This window comes from Sinohyriopsis cumingii, chromosome 6 (assembly GCF_028554795.1).
Source record: "Sinohyriopsis cumingii isolate HCF-2022 chromosome 6, ASM2855479v2, whole genome shotgun sequence".
Lineage (NCBI taxonomy): Eukaryota > Metazoa > Mollusca > Bivalvia > Unionida > Unionidae > Sinohyriopsis > Sinohyriopsis cumingii.
The window spans coordinates 146,631,072-146,649,275 of NC_142966.1; the positions used below are offsets into that span (position 1 = coordinate 146,631,072).

Genomic DNA, 18,204 nt, shown 5'->3' on the forward strand with positions numbered 1-18,204 from the left:
CATTGCAGAGTCAATACGAACACCACAAGGAGGTGATGGCTGCTCAGGGAGTCAAATTGATTGGGAAGGATTTTGAGCATGCATTGGCAGGTCTCCCTCTGTACGTGGCACATGATCAGGACGAGATTGCTTACTACAAGGTAAAAGATTACAGTATCTTATCGGTGTATAAAATGCATCAAGCTGTAGATCAGTGAGACATATATCTGGCTCTACATAATGTATTGGCAAATCAGAATCGGACATATTTCAAGATCAGGAAAAGAATATAGCAGCCCAACATATCATTTATCATTAAAAATACCCGTGGTAAAGCATGGTATGTTTTGAAGAAATATATTGCATTTAATGATATAAGATTTAGTTGTCCACGGGGCTACTTGAATTTCATATATAGTAGCCCAGACACAGCACTCTAGTAAGCCCTCAGTTCTTGACAGATTATTCAGACTCTTTAGTGTGTATGGTGTCCAGGATTGTGATTTCATACAAGTAGTATAGACACTGATCTACTGACATTATACAACAATAGATCTTAGTCTGTACTGTTCACATTGGATGTGCATCATAATATAATTGTGTTTGTGCATGTTTTGTTCATGCATGCTTTTTGTGCATGAGTGACATTTCTCATGTCAGAGATGTTTTGCAAGATCTTTAAATCAGGCATTAACAAAAATGATTGAGTTAGGTTTCCTGTGATTTTTCATTTCAGTAATAACCCTCAGTCCATCATTTGGAAGAAGGCATATTCCTTCGATATGCAGAGAAAGAAAAGTCTACTTCTCTTTCCCTAACTTTCATTACCCTCTACCTCATTTTCCGCTGTTAAGTGCTGTATGATCACTGCTTAAATGAATGAAAGGACCAATATAAGGATAATTATGTGGTATATGCATGCATTTTCATTGTTAGGGGCCTGGGTGGCTGAGTGTTTTAAAGTGCTCACCTTTACTGGTCACTGTCATCTCACCTTTGTCCACATCAGTTCAAGTCTTAGGCTAGAGGCCAATGTGGGTATGTTAGAAAGCTAGCCAGTAGCTTCCAATGGGTTGGTGGTTCTTACTAAGGTTTCTCCTGGCTTCTTCCTCCACCAGTTTCACTAGCTGGCTTATATAGCCTGTCTTGTGCTGAGTATGATTTAAACCCAGAAACAACAAAAACTTGTTTTCATAGAAGTTTGGTGGCAAGAGTACTATCAGTCTTCAGTTTCAGTAAAAAAAATTCCCTATAATGATTGAGGATAAAAACCCAAAAAAGAATTAATAGTTTAAACAGTGTTGGGGGGGACTGTTCTCAATTTAATTATGATCATTTAGTTGAGTAACCATTAAAAAAAATTGGAACAATTTAAAGGAACTTAGAATTATCACAAGAACAGGAACAACAACAATACTTGTATCCACAATAATATTCTGATTCTTGGTTTCGTTGAAAAATAACTTATCATCATTGTTTATTTGTATATGGTCTTGCATTTTTGTGTTTATTTATATGGAAATTAATAAATCTTTTGAAGTTTTTGTTTTACATTTTTATTCTTGCTGGGGCTCCCTAAAGTTTTCATTATTTTAGGTTCATACATTTCATTTCAGATTAGCAAACCACATATTATTATTATTATTATTATTATTATTGCTATTATTTGTGAAGTATAAAAACTTATTGTTGAAATAATTTTCAAATTTTTTCATTCCTGTATTTTCATGGGTATATGAGACAGCTTGCCAGTATCTTTTCGAGGGTTGGTAGTTCTTTCCAGGGATTTCCTGGGTTCTTCCTCCACCATTAATACTGGCTGCCAAGTTTAGCCTATCATGTGCTGAAAAATAGTGTTAAACCCTACAGCAACAAAAAAATCCTATATTTTCACATGTGAAAATATAAGTTTTCCCATCATGCCATGTGTTTGATTGTGTACCTAGAGTACTTTGTGAGCTAGAACAAATAAACAGAAACTGCCTTACATTTCAGGCATGGAAATTAATCTTTGATAAAGAAATTTGACCAGACACTGGTCAAGTCTTTCTGAAGTTATTTCCCTTCCTTCCCTGACAGCAATGATAAACCCACTGTGTTGCATTGCTGAATGGGACTTGCTTTGTTTTCAGATAGGGTCAAATAGTTTACAAATTGGCAAAAAGGTAGTTTACTGTGATATATTAAGTCAACCCAATTCTATCGCACTCTTAATGGTCATGAAAGTGAAGTGAATTTATGAAAAGGGGGTGAGGGTTTTTGCCAAAGAGTCAGTTCAGTCTTCTGAACTTTGATTTTGGAGCAAATTTGGTAGATAATAAAAAGAAAATTTCTTTTCCTAATGTAAATATTGGCTGTATATCATTTTGTCATACCAAAAATGATATATTTGCCACTCATTAAACTATCACATTTTTGGGGGGTACCACACAATGAAATTTATCCAGTATTAATGTAGGAAAGAAAATCTCCATAATAATAATAATAATAATAATAATAATAATAATGATAATGATAATAATAATAATGATGATGATGATGATGATGATGATGATGATAATGATGACAAGTACTTGTAGTAGAATGATATATTATACCCATTTTTTCACCAAAATAGTCTCTCCCTGTAACTTGATACAGTATAATTGGATCAATTAAGTGAGTTGACCAGGATGTATTACCTTATTTTACATAACCAAACAGGTGTTATACCTGGTTAACAAGGGATGGGCAAAGTTTTACATAGATTAGGTTTGTATATGTCATGACATGATTTCTGTCTAGCTAATAATGTAGTAATTTGGATTTAAAATCCCCTTCTTTGGGAATAGGAGTTTGATGTGCGAGAGATATGAATGTATAAGGACAACAGCACAATCTTGGCTATATAGTGTGGTGTGAGATTAGGTATCATGAAAAGCCACAGAACCAAAATAAAGCCCAAAATGGTGAAATCCTTAAAATACAAAATCAACATTATTGTATATTAACTGCACTCTATTAAAAAGTCCAGGACCTTTCTAAACTGGAACATCATCATGGGATGTATACTAAGTCAAAAAGGTTGCCTCCATTAGTTGCCTTTTGCAACATATTAAAGGATGCACTGAGCATGTTCTATATTCTCAAGCCCATAGAGTGGAGAGGCAGGGATATATTACGTAAGTGAATTGCTCACCATTCCTCTGAACATTGCCCTGAATATTATAGCTACAGTTTTCTCAAAAGAACAATGTTGATTCATTTTAGTGAAGATTGATTCACATATGCTTGCTACAGCAAGGTATTCAGTTTTTAAACATTTGGCCACTTTTGTTTTAAGGTTGAAGTTTTTACTCTCTTTAAGTTCATCATGGTGAGGATTGACCAGTACATATATGTTTTTTGGTGTTTTTTATTGGATTTAAAGACAGTTTTTAACAAAATATTGGCTATCATGCCTAAAAAATGGAATCTAAGCGCCTTTAGAAAGGACACATCAAGGTAGCTGGCCTGGACAGGTGTTGAATCTGCGATCCTTGAATTACGAGTCCAACACTTCAATCTAAGCTACTACTGCTCCCCAGTACTCTATAAACTTTAATCTTCTGTGACGTTGTTATAAGAAAGGCACTCAGGAAGTCTTACTAACGTATTTCGATCATGGCGTCACATTATATATGTATAGCCTAGCCATTTGACATTATCCCAGTCACATGTCGTTACCTTTTTTATAGAGTACAAATGGCATCGTTGTTTGATTGATATTTTAATCATCTACCAACAACATATCTACCTACTAGACTACACAATAATGTTTGTTATAAGAAGAGGATCGCTTGTGTGAGACCCAGATCACATTCTGTCATACTAAAGTGCTTCAGAAATAGCACCATCGAAAAATGATCTGAAAATGATGTGTGCAATAAAACTTTTGACAGCTGGACACTGATTGGATCAAAACTTTGTGCTGTTTTATTGGGACGGCTAATACCGAGATTTGAGTAGCATAGTCATTGCTTTACATGGACCATATGACCAGGGTTTTGGGGGTTTTTTTTGGCTTAATGTCACTTTTAACATTTTATTTGCATTTTTTACATCACTTCTTTAGAGGAAGAAGAAAAAAAGAACATGACATTATTTGGTTCACCTTTGCAGAGGGAGAGATGATCCTACCAGTTGAATTAGATACAAGCTGACACTTGTAGCCCATCTAAGAACATCCTTTACACAAATTATTTTAAGTGAATTTATTATGCACAATATTAGGATCAGAATAATACATAGTTGACAGGATCAAAAAACGTCTTTGCTTTGGAAAACTCCTTCATGATCAAAAGACTACCAAATGTCAGTTTCAGAGTCATGTATATTTTGCTGTGCCAATTGTACAGCAAGAATTATCTTGAAACAGGAATCCAGCTACAAATGGCATAAACCTTGATTTGTCAGAGCAGGTGTAGGGCAGTGCTACAGGTGTGTTTGTGGAATATGTATGCCCCTCACAGTACATGTATCTGTAATTAGAGCATGAAATGTAGCAGACTGATTTATAGCCAGGGGTAACTCCTTATGCCCTACCAGTGAGGCACAAAAAAAAGGAATGCAAATGTTGACCTGCACACTTTGGCAGATGTTGGTGTACTGTGTCTTGAGTTGTGCACGTATTTATTCTATGCTCCAATTTAATAGTTACATATTTTGTCTAAATCTGTTTTTTTGCATTGATTCTGAAGAGCTCTCCTGACCCCCCAAAATTTAGTGTCATTCATTCGTAGACATTTATCCTGTTTTGATTTGTACCAGCACGAAAAAGCTTGTCCTTTTCATTTTGAAAATCTGGGTGACTGCATTCATGTTTCAGATGTCAAGGTATAACCAGGTGTACAGAGCATCCCAGGAGTAGCAAAAATTGACAAAAGGAAATGTAGCCATTTAGCAAGGTGTTTTCTTGTTTAATCAGGTGTGGACTAGAGCTTGTCAGACATGGAGTCTTGTGATTTGATGTAAAGCAGTAAATTTTGTGGCAAAACTTTATTCATCTTGGATTAGAGGATTGTCAAGTATCCTTGATGAAAACATTCAAACTTTAGGGCAACATTAGCTGCCTGTTTCCATTGATATGAAGAAATGATCGTTCCTTAATTTTTTTCTTCTGAAATAAGTGTCAATATTTGTATGCACTAGAATGACAGTAATAGGGGCATATATCGTTTCCTTTATATGTCTGTCTGTCTGCCACACTTTGGTTAAGGTTTTTGTTTAGGTCATTTCAGGAACTGTAAAAGGATGTCAGTGTTCTATGAACTCATTTCTAGTTCTCTACTGAAATCATTTTTGGATAAATTAGCCAGATTCAAACAAATTATCAAATTAAAAATTTTAAGAAATAAAAAATTTCAATCAGTTAAACTATCCAGGATTAGAAAATGATAATTATTTAAGTCAGATTGTGTTACAGCAAAACCTGACTTAGCAGACACCTGCTGACACAGAACCCTTTTCTTTTTCTTTATATAATGAATCTGTAATAAAAGTCATGCTTGTTCATTAACAGAAGGTTTGATATTCATCAGCGTACATCAAGAGTTTCTTTGTCTGGTATTAACACACAAAATGTTACATTTGGTTTTGTTATCAGTATTCAGCCACAAAAATTACATTGGTGTGTATTTGTTACTGTCTTTTCTTGGCCATGTCAAGTGTTTGTATGTGTGTGCGCGTCCATGCATGTCTGCATACTGATGTTAAAGAGCCACCAAACATAGGAGCGTGATTAACTTGACCAGGCAGTATGTAACACTTCACCACATGTAACTTGAATATACCGTATATACTCACTTTGACTCAGACTACAAACAACAAAGATACTGATCTGCCATAGTATAATGCACCAGCATATCATGGTCTATGTTGTTTGTTCTACTGATTACTCCTAACAAACTGCCAGTGCATTATATGATGGTATTTCTGTGCAGTTTGCAGTTGGACTCAAATTGTAAGCAAGTATATATGGTATACTACATGTAAGAAGCAGTTCTCTGTCGCACCTGCTTTAGAAAATTGAAAGAAATTGATAGATCAAAACCTGTCTTGAGAGACAACCCCTTCTGCCAATTACAAATGGTCTCACAAGAGAGGTGTTCTATCAAAAGAATTCATCATACAAAACAATAGAAGTTGTCTTGAGAGACCAGGCCTAGAGGTCAGAAAACTGGAGTTTGAGATCAAGTTTCAACAATCAGCCATCAAAAATGACCTTTAATATGTAATATCAGTTGTGATTGGTGGTGGAAAACAAAATCTGAAGTTGAAACTTAAGTTCATTATCTTTGAAACCCCATTTTGTGGAACCCTTTTTGGCTAGCTTTTTGTAGCACCACTATTTCTGAAAATACTTGATCTTCATCATTTAAATATTTCCAAAACATTAAGTCCACTCACACTGAGGTAGCTACGATAAACTAGTTCTATGACAGACCTGGTGAACAAAGGTGCCAGACCTCTGACCTTGATAGTATCAAAGGAGACAGATTTACTGGGATCTTCTGAATAATTTGTCCAACTTGATATCTATATAATAACAAGATTTATGGGTTGTAGTTCATACAGATTTGTCCACCCATTTTAATGTGAATGCTCACACTGAGTGGGGACGTTTGAGATGAAATCTTGCGGAGGACATTGATTTGTACACAAGTGGAAAGATTGAGGTGTCTAGTTACAAGATGGAAGTAAAGTTTATTATCTGGCTCTACTTTTCTCTATACAACGAGCAGTGTCCCCTGTAATATAATTAAATATTGTCTGCAACATTCAGCCATAAATTTCTCCGGATAGTAGGAAAGATTTGTCTAACTGATGAAAGGGATTATTTAATTTATTTACGGCAAGCCCCCACTACCAAATATGCGTGCTTCCTATTGTACTTGTTTTAAAATTAATGTGATAAAATTAGGGTAGGTAGGTAGTTTTTTTGTTTTATTTTTTTATGTTATATATTTTATAATAATTAGTATCTATAATGTACTAAGTGCTTCAAGTACTGGACAAAACCGGCTCACATGCACAAATCAATTTCGGGAATTTTGGGGTTTTCAAAAAAATAATTTTTGGGGGGTGCAAGGGTCGGCAGTAAAAAACTGAGATATTTGGCCAACCAGAAACGCATTTTTTTTGCCTATTAAAGAAACAGATTTTGACATTTTAGCGCATCAATCATTGCAATTTAAATTAAGTAATTATTTTGATAATATGAGATAGAAATAAAATTGTGTGAACTGAATTATAATCAAATCAGTTGCAGATTTTCTTGTCAGTATTAAAAGATCTGCCTTCAAAAGTTTAAGCCTACATATGAGATATTTTTAAAGTTATTAGGCAGGATAAATAGTTTAAAATGGTAAAGACCAAAAAAAATGTTTTATAGCTGACAATCTCAAAAATTCAGAAAAACATATATCACTTACCTCGTCCTGTTGGTGCCAGTTTATGTCAGCATTTGGAATTTAATGGAATGTTTCAACTTTTGGCACATACTCAGAGCAGAGAAAGCATCAATCATTATTTGGAATGTGGAGTGTGAATATTTCATTATTAAAATGGTGATGTAAAACAGAATTGTTACATTAAGTTGTAATAGTAAGAATAATGTGTTTCAAGTATGACCTCACATTTTATATGGATAGCCTTGTTGTGTGACATTATCTCTTTTACCTTTATTATAGAGCACTATAACATCAAGCCATTCCAATTGTATTTGAATCTTTACTAACATGATCTGTATAAATGTACTATACTAGACTTTAATGTTTCTTGCAAGAAGCCGATCACTTGTCTGACTTCCAATCACTGACCATTTCATCATACTAAATCATTTCAACAATAGCTCCAATCAGACAACACTATTGTATGAAAATTTGATTCTATTAATACTGTATGCTTGAACTAATCTCACTTGCTAATTTCATTGGTATGGAAAGCAGGACTAGATTTTATTCTGAGTTCGTTTTGTCTCACCTGCTTAAGTATGGTCATTGTAATATGTAGGCATCATGTTTCTTGCAGTGGCAGCTAAAATCTTTGTGGTAAAAATTGTATATTAAAGTTTTGTCATCAAGATTTTTCTGTTTAAGATTTTGCGGAGTAGATCCTCGGGGGAGGGGGAGAAACCATTGCAAGTGACACATCTTTTGTTTCTATAATTACAAATACAGTAGATAATTGCACTGCATGCAAAAACAAAAATCTCAGTATTTTCAGATATCATAAAACTATATTAAAATATTTTATATTGAATATGAACTTTCTCGAACATAAAATTGTTGTATTGATCATTAGAACGCCCACACCGTTTAGGAGTTCTCGTTTGAGTACACATTTTATATTATGGCTGACACAGTACAAATCTGAGTGATCAATTTCAGTCATGTCTTGGCTCCAGGAGGTATCAGTCAAAGCTGTCGGTGATAGGTCTGTTTATTTTGTCACTGATTACATCACGAATTTAGGTTTCTGGGCTTTATCTGCTGAGTAAACACTGATGACACTAATTCAGAAAATGTTTAAGTCATAAAGCATTGACTCTAAACATGGGTATCAGAGATTGTGCTGGATTTGATTCCACCCCCAACTGTGACCTCACTGAACATGGATAAATAACATGTAGGCTATTTTTCTGACATTTGTGGTATCATGAGCACAGTAAGAGACGGGTCAGAATTAAAAAAGAACAGAGGACTTACTGTATTTTTTAAAGTACATACACAACTGTAAATGCGTAGAGTCAGATGTGCCACCAGCTAATGTACAGGCAGATCAGGGTGCACACTTTTGGTTTGAACTCATAAATAATCTTGGAGAAATCCTTATATTGGTTGAAATTATAAACTGAGTCTTGATTTCATTCATTTGTAATATCATGTAATGGAGCACTGTTCTGTACATTTTATTTGGCTTTTTTTTTGTGCTGATTTATTCATTGTGTCAAAAAGTTTGGAAATTAAACTTGTTTTGAATGTAAAAAGGCTAAAAATTTAAAGACCTTCAAACTTGTATCAGGGTTTCCTTATCTAAAAACAGCTTGACTGTTTGTAATATGATAAATCAAAATGGCAATCGTAGGGACAAATGACAGGTAGGCTTCATGAGAGCATTGTGGGTGGTTTTTCATTAATTTCTATGACAATAAGAGAATATCGACTGCTTAGTTTTAATAATAGTTATTTATTCTCATAGAAGCAAAGCAGTTTTATGGGCAAATTTCAAACAATAATCTCTATCTCTCACATACTGGTACACATAATGGACTTTCTCTCTCTCTCTCTCTCTCTCTCTCTCTCTCTCTCTCACACACATAATGGACTCGCATATATGGACGGATATGTATTTTATTTAGCATATTTTTGTATAGTATCAGTATAGATAGCGTAAAAGATATGTTGAAGTTGATTACATTTTTTATAGTTATGAAAGACAAATCATAAAAAAAACATCAACATCAGTAAGATAAGAATCTACAAATAACATCTTTCATATGTATCAGTTTTTGTTGGGTTTTCTTGGTAAGTAAAGGAAAAAGTTTGTGATCAATTAGATTTGCACCTGATGTGCTAAGAGAAGTGCTTGGAAAACTTTTTTTTTACGGAAAACTATAAATAACATTAAGTTTTATCAAATAATATGCCCATGTCCTTTCTACCCATTTTTAATAAGTTTATGAGACAACTAAAGGACTGCTTGTAGAAATTTTAAAAATTAAGTTACCAATTTCATTCTGCAAAAATCATACAGCCTGCAAGAAATTTAGAGACAGGGTAAAACCTGATATCAAAATCTGCACATAAATGTAGATCATGAAAAACTGTGAATTTTGAATGGTTTGAAATACATCAGTTTTATTTTTGTAGGTGCGTTTATGTCAGCATTAATTAAAAATTAATGAATCATGTGTCAGCAGGGGACATCAGACATTTTAAATTCATTAGTTGTCAGATGTGAAACAAATTGTGTCATTAGACAGTTTGGACCCATTAGTTGTTAAATCTTAAGGAAATTGTGTCAGCAAATGTTATTGGACAGTTTAGGCCCATTAGTTATGAAATTGTATGGGAACTGGGTCAGCAATTGGCATTATATGGTTTAGACCAATTAGTTGTTAAATTTTATGGGAACTGGGTCAGCAAAGGGCCTTAGTTAGTATAGACCAATTAGTTAAAAAATTTAAACAGAATTGTGTCAGCAAAGGACACTCAACAGTTGAACTCCGTTAGTTTTTGCCAGTTGTGTTGTTGAGATTTTGTTTTCCTATTACAGAATTGAATCTGGTTTGGTTGATTATTTTGGGTTTAAGACTATTTCTCAGCACAAGATTAGGTATACATGGCAACCAATATAACTAGAGGAGAATGAGCACAGGAAAACCCTGGAAAGAACCATCAACCCACAGAAACTACTGGCAAGCTTTCTTACATACCCAGGGGTGCAGAAATTTTTTCAAAATCAAGCTGTTCACGGATAATTAAATGTAAAAGTTTACTTGTCCAAATAAAAGACCCACTTGTCTGTAATTTCATAGTTAAAAAGAACAGTGGAAGACAGGACTGTTAAAATGTTTCCCGTTATTAAACTGCACCATTTTAAATGCATTTGATATAGTTCTGTGACATAAAATATTCTGCATGTTTCAGCTTATTTTTGGATTTTGATGGTCAGGATTTACAAATCTAACAAGAAAGCATTCTTGGTATACAACAACTGAATCAGTACTAGCATATAGAAGAATGAATAAGAATTTAGTTGTAGATATTTTATCCATGATGTTTGCAGTAGGACGTCAGATACACTGATGATGAAATCTGTGCACTCAGTTCTGTTAATGTGATCAGTTCCAAGTTCAACAACATTTTTTATTTGAGGCTCACAAAGAAATTCAGTCTGAAAAATATTTTCTCTGCTTTGTTATGGCATATGCTGTATTAAACAGCTTCTCTAATGCTCAGTTTAGCTCACATTATATTTATTGATCACTCTGTCTAAATCACCAACAACTTTTTTCTCAGATTTGGGTTTTTTCATTATCATATTTTAACTGACTTACATGGTGCCTTGCACTTTTATGGTATGCTAACAGCGTCTTTCCATGTGATAACCTGTCATGCCCACAATCCCACTGGTTTTGTTTGCATTTGAGGGGTATCTCTTACGTATTCACAAGATGCAATTTGTTAAGTCTTTGCTGGCTTCAAGCATAAGAAATTCCTGCAGCCAAGAATCTTTGAACTCCCATTTTCTTTCTTTATCCTATTCCCTGTCATAGTCAGTTTTAATTTAGCCAATTTTGTTGACTTTTCATTCAACGTTTCATCATTTGAACCAAGCTTCATAAGAAAATGATCCATCCAGATGCATTTCTAGGAAAATTCATAATAGTTGCACATAATGGTTTCAAGGAGTGGTTCAAAACACATATTCCTCAGGGAAGCCCTATGATCCAGCCAATGAAATTCATTCTGATCTAACAACTATAAAAAGATATCACCTAAACCAGTACCGTCTGCTTCCATTGGTTGTATCCATAGAAGCTGCAGCTGGTGTCAGTCCTAATCAATATATTTTAGCATACATTGCATTTATGTAAATATACAACACACACTTAAGGTTCACATTTATAAGTAAGAATTGCACTTGTGAGAATATGAATTGTACTTGGGAGAATATGAATTGTACTTGGGAGAATATGAATTGTACTTGTGAGAATATGAATTGTACTTGGGAGAATATGAATTGTACTTGTGAGAATATGAATTGTACTTGTGAGAATATGAATTGTACTTGGGAGAATATGAATTGTACTTGTAAGAATATGAATTGTACTTGTGAGAATATGAATTGTACTTGTGAGAACATCGCTCAAACAAAGCTGAAACTACTGCCCTTTCAAGTTACAGACCAAACTTTACTTGTCCACGGACAGGAAACTTTGCGAAAGTTGCTTGTCTGTAAGAACAAATTTCCATCTTGGACAATATGAACAGGACTTCTACACCCCTGATACCAACATTTGCTAGGCCCAAAATTCAAACCCACACAGACCAAGGTGAGATGATTGGTAGAGGCAATTACTTTAGACCACTCAGCCACCCATGATGTCATACTTTTAAAAACTATAGTTGAACTAGTGGACTAGAACTGTTAGTAAGCAGGAGCTCAGAAAGATAACCTCTTTGTTTGGGGGCATCAGGCAGTATCTTTGAGAGTGGAACTAACTATAGAATGTACCTCTCAACAGCCCAGTTTGCTATGTGACATAACTGGTTTTCCCCATAGGTGTCTTGACATGCATGCTTGGTGGTAATAGGTTAAAAGGTGCTTTAATTTGAACACAGAATCTATTTTTAGTTATTGTTCAATATCCTGGAAAAGTGAACAGAATTTAATATAAGATATATCTGCCTTATATTAGCAGGTATACTGCCTTCTGTTAGCAGGTATAGTTATATATTCACTACAAACAAAACACCTCAGCTTACTAGATGTGGTGTTAGTATTAGTGAAGAAAGTTGAAGGCCTTCCAGTTGTTTCATACCCTGGAAGGGGATCTGTTTAGTATCCATAGGCTGCTCCGTGTGATAGCTACAGTCCTTACTCATTATATCGTTTTTTGTGTAAATATGAGAAAGACAGTCCAACAAGGGAAGGACTCCTCTACATAATGAATAAAAACAGCCCCAAAACACACATCCAGCAAAAATAAAGACAAATCTGCTAAAGAAATAAGTGTCAAACTGTTATCCGATATGGCTACTAATACTCCTGAATAAGAAGTAATATTGGCTTGGAGCTGTCACAGGAAGACTGCTTGTGGTGTATAGTTGTTGAAAATTATATTGATCTGATGTCTAATATAGCCATACAGTTGGCCATTTTGAAATTAATTTATCACTAATCTGGAATGGAAGGTCATATCAACATGGGTTTTTCACTAAACAACTTTAGATAACGGTGCCACTATTGCCATCTTGAAAATCTTGTTGTCATAATAAGTGAGCAAGCACTGTATAAAGTTTCATCTCACTGCTACCATCCTTGAGAATTTTTAAGTTACAACTGGACACAGAAGTAGATAATATTGACCTGTCATCTTAACCTTGTTGGAAATGTCATGATGAAATAAATGACACATACAGAAGTTTGTGGTTTAAACACGAGTTTACCATGTATTCTTGCTTATAAGTCAAGTCAGACTGCAAACAACAAAGATCCTGATCTGCAATACTATAATGCACCTGCAGATCAGGGTCTATCTTGTTTGTTCTACTGATTACTCCCAACAAAGTAAACAGACCCAGATCTGCCAGCACATTATGCAGCAGCAGATCTGGGTCTGTGCAGTTTGCATTTGGACTCACTGAATATAGATGATAATTAAATTACCTTCATTGACATCAGAGTTTCAGTTCTAATACAAAAACGGATTAAACTTTGCATGGGACATTGATCTTTCTGACAAGGCCATGCTGTAGATACACATGATTGGTACAAGATATACCCTCGAGCTATGATTTTACGGGTGAAACATTTCATTTTATTATCTGTAACAACTTCACAGCACCTAGGTGATGGTTTGGACACAAAAAAATGTCATTGACCTGAGACCTGGCTTTCAACATGGGACCATAAAAGTGCCAAGTAACAGGCCATAACTGTTGGTATAACAAGCAATATGTCTGTTACTTTATTTAAAAGTTTATAAGTTACAGCTCCAACCTTGAACCATGAAAGTGGTAAATTTACTACCCTTATTGTGCATGTATATAAAAGTTCATTAATGTTCTTACCACTAATTCTGTCAGTTTCAGAGTTTAAAACAGCACACTATTGTACTAGTAAATATTACCTTGTTCTGTAACCTTGACCTCCAAGAAAGGTTGAGAACACACCCACTAGTTCCTATGTGCAAGTTTTACAAAATATCTCATCCAAGCAGAATAATACTTGAAGATTTTGTAAAAAAAATTAGACAGGTGTCTGCAAGTGTCTATGAACGTTGACTGACATTTTCATCAGGAGTCATCTAGACAGCATCGCTTGTAGAGTCTTCACACTGGATGAATGCTTGAAAAAACATATAATAGAAATGAGATACTTGGGGGGAAAACGCTAGAATTAGGTAAATGACATTGCATGTCACCATGCTTTAAATCTATGCCACTAGGGTATGGCCTGATCCAGAGGCAACTGTTTCAGTATTATTTATTATTTCTCCTTTCCATAAATGGTGCAAGTCTTGATAATTTCCAAGTTATAAGACTAATCCCCACTCCAGGGGCATGACCCAGGATGACAGGATGATTTGTATTTGATGTACAAGTGCATATATCCTCTAGTGCCCACTAAATGTATATGTGTGTGTGTGTGTGTGTATGTATATATATATATATATATATATATATATATATATATATATATATATATATATATATATATATAGTTGTAGGGTGGGGATCTTAACAGTTTTCAAGTGATGAGCAAGGGTAAAGTTGATGACCCAGGGTAAAGTTGGTGACCCAGGGTAAAGTTCTCAACCCAGACACACATCACATGATCTGTGCTAGGTCCAATTTTATTTTGCCATGCCCTTTAAAAACTCATATATACTTATGGTCTGGGAATCTCAAGTTTTCAAGTTACAACCTAGGAGCAAGTCCCAGTGCCCAGGGTCTGTAGTGTCTGATTACATCTCGTGTTCTTTGTCCAGAGTATGGTCAGAAGGTGGGGGTTTCAACTGTTTTCAAGCTCTAACACATGGCAAGTCTTGTGTCCTTTAAACCTATATATGGTTTCCAAATTGTTACACAGGGGCAGCATCTCAACAGGGCTTAACCCTGGGGCAAACAAAAGAGTGTAACCCAAAAGTCCCTTAGAAATGTTGTAGCCCTGGCCTTGAATTATATATATATATATATATATATATATATATATATATATATATATATATATATATATATATATATATCCCGATCACTGGTCTCACCCCAAAGGATCATATTGAAATTTTAAGAAATAATGTGTACATATAAAGACCTCCCCCAATCATATCCCAAAAAGTTTCAAGTCTGAATAATCAGGTGTTGTAGGAGATACACTACATTACATATGGAGAGACAGACAGACAGTCAGTCAGTAAGACATAATCCCCATCTTAAAATGCACGGGGATAAAAGTTATTGTTAATTCTCTGGGACTTGTTTAAACATTATGACTGTCAATGATAGATACTCTTTGATTGGTTGATCCATGAAATAGCTTCATCATGATACAAGAAACACAAAACAAATTTATATATATTTGAAATTGGAAAAATAACTAATAACTACACACATTAGTTACCTGTATATTGACAAGACTTTTTAAAATTTTCCACACTACTACTTCTGTCACATCTAAAAACAAAAAAAAATATAACATTTTCCATTTATAGTGTTAATCTGATATTCCATTTGTCATAAAATTTTGCATAAATTGCTGTTTTCACATTAAGTCTCATGAAGGAATGATTCTGAGGTACATATATAGTGAATGGGAAAAGAAAATTCACAAACAACAACCAATTAGCATTGCATTTCATTGTTATTATTATCATTATTTTCTTAAAAAAATAAAGCCACTCTTATGCTGTTGATGATGATTTTATATATATATATATATATATATATATATATATATATATATATATATATATATATATATATATATATATATATATATATATATATATATATATATTATCATCAATCTTTTTAATTGGAAAATAAAGTTTTTCATATCTTACTTAGGGTTTTGTGTGAATTGTCAGTGGTTGAGTCCATAGAATCTGTAATAGCCATGTTTCTCAAATTGTTAGAGTTCCTTAATTTACCCAATATTCAATGTCTGCTAAAGATGCGAAGAAGAAAATTTCATTTATTCCCTTAAAATTATAATTTTAAAGATCCTGACATTATAATCTTTACATTGTGTGGTATAGTTATTGAGAAAAATCATTTTTCTCTTTCCATGAACAAAAATTTAAATGTTTTTTGTAAACAGAAACTAAGTCCATTCATTGGATGTACTGTACATAAAGTACACTTAGGATAAACCATAAACAGACAGAATTCTTCACCATAACAGTGACACTTCTGTCAGTTTTATATCCTGGGTCACAGATAAAAGGGTTTTGGATTCTAATAAAGGAGAGTCGCTGACTAGCCTTTGCTGTTTTGCCTTGAATAGTACTGTTAAACAGATATTTTTGAAGGTCCTGTATAGGATGTGATACCTGCAAAAGAAAGAAGAAAAAAGTATGATTAAGGAAAATAAAGAACATTTAGTACAGTGATGTGCTGAATACACAAACTACATTGATGAAATATGGAGTATAAATAAACAAAATTGTGGTTTAAATTCCAGTTATTTTATTTAATATTAATAATAGTAATAATTAATAATAATAATATAATAATAATAATAATAATAAAGATGATGATGGAAGAAAATAGTATGTTTTTTTGCTGAATCATCTGCAGAGAAAAATCTACTGAAATTGAGGACTGATGGTTATCATGTTGCCTTTAGGTTTAACACCTTATTTCAGCACATAGACTACATGGCAACCAGTATATTTTTGGTGGAGGTAGAATCTGGAAAGAAACCCAGAAAGAATCACAAACCCTTGGAAAACTACATTCAAGTTTTTTCACACACCCACATTGGTCAAGCCATGATGTAAACTCACATGGACAGAGGCAGGACGTGTGTGACTGCCTTTGACCACTTAGCCACGCATGGTCTAATAATAACATTACTAAAATAAATGATGATGACGATGATATCATCATCTGCTGCTTCTGTGAGTTAAGAATGATCTTTCTTATTTACAGAAAAATAAATACTTATGTAATGCATATCCAAAAAATTAATATTTTTCTTGAAGCAAGCTGTCTTTTTTATTTGGTTTAAATTTTTGGTTGTTACTAAAGTACTGTACAGTGTATTTACCATATATAGTGGGGCACCATATTTGTTGGGATAAATTCATTTTTAAAGTAATTTTTTTGTGCACTGTATGTTCAGGGACACAACCGAGTTTTTTTCAAGTTGTAAGTTGTTAGACACCTTTAGAATCATAAAATTACATTCCAAAAACTGCACTCAAACTTAAATTTCATTACAAAAAACATAATGCTGTGAGTGTTGTTTGTTTACACTTTCCTAACTGCAGGTAAAAATGAATTGTTTGTTATATGAGAACGAGTTCAATCCATACTGTTCTAATTTGTGCTTAAGCAAGTTTTCTTCTTGATGAAATGCTGAAGTTTATTTGCCTTTCTTTCTCATTTCACGATATATTTTGGCCAAATGACTCTTGATGAGCTCAGTAGAAACTGTACATTGTAATTAATTTTAACTGATACGAGTATCTAAATTTGAGAAAGTCCAAAATCTTTATTCAGACTCCTATTCCAAAACAGGTCATTTTCTGCCTTTAAAAATCAAGTCTCAAATTTTTTATCACTGTTTTTTAATGTAAAAAGTCTATGTTATTTGGTATCTTAAAAATTCATCTTCTCTTCTCTAATGCCACTTGCTTTTGTACATCATATATGTTGATGCTACTTAGCTTGGAAGCATGGTACTACCCATAATGCATCCACACAGCATGCAGGAGTAATGAGTTAATACCATTAGAAACGGTTTCTGGTTATGCACATTATATACAGTCATGCACAGATTTAAAAGTCAAAATGAAGAGATCTACTCCTTCACTTTCCTTATTCATTTCCAATAATGATAGGGGCCCCGAGTGGCCAAGTGGTCTAAAGCGCTCACCATTCCGGATCACTGCCATCTCACCTCTGTCTGCGTGGGTTCGAGTCCAAGGCTCAGTTTGCGTGGGTATGTGGGAAAGCCTGCCAGTAGCTTCTCGTGGGTCGGTGGTTCTTCCCTGGGTTTTCCACAGTTCTTCCTCCACCAGTTATACTGGCCGCCATGTATAGCCTATCTTGTACTGAAAAATGGCATCAAACCCTAGAACAACAACAACAACCAATAATGATAACATTATCCTTCATGTTGAATGCATATCCTTTCCTCCATCTCTAATGTCATCATCATTGGTGACTCAGTCTCGAAAGACCATGCGAATAGCGCCCTTGGGGTGTTGTCTGTCTCTGTTGGCATCGTCTGCTGTGGCTGTGCAGG

General features: G+C 34.2%; 1 protein-coding gene across 1 annotated transcript in view; it reads left to right on the forward strand.

Annotated features, from left to right (window-relative positions):
- LOC149798218 (uncharacterized) overlaps positions 1-18,204 on the forward strand; it is a 184,393-nt gene that overhangs the window by 130,328 nt on the left and 35,861 nt on the right. The window contains exon 22 of the mRNA XM_089963322.1: positions 9-140. Within this exon, the coding sequence (XP_089819448.1) occupies positions 9-140 (132 nt within the window). The remainder of the gene's footprint in view (positions 1-8; positions 141-18,204) is intronic.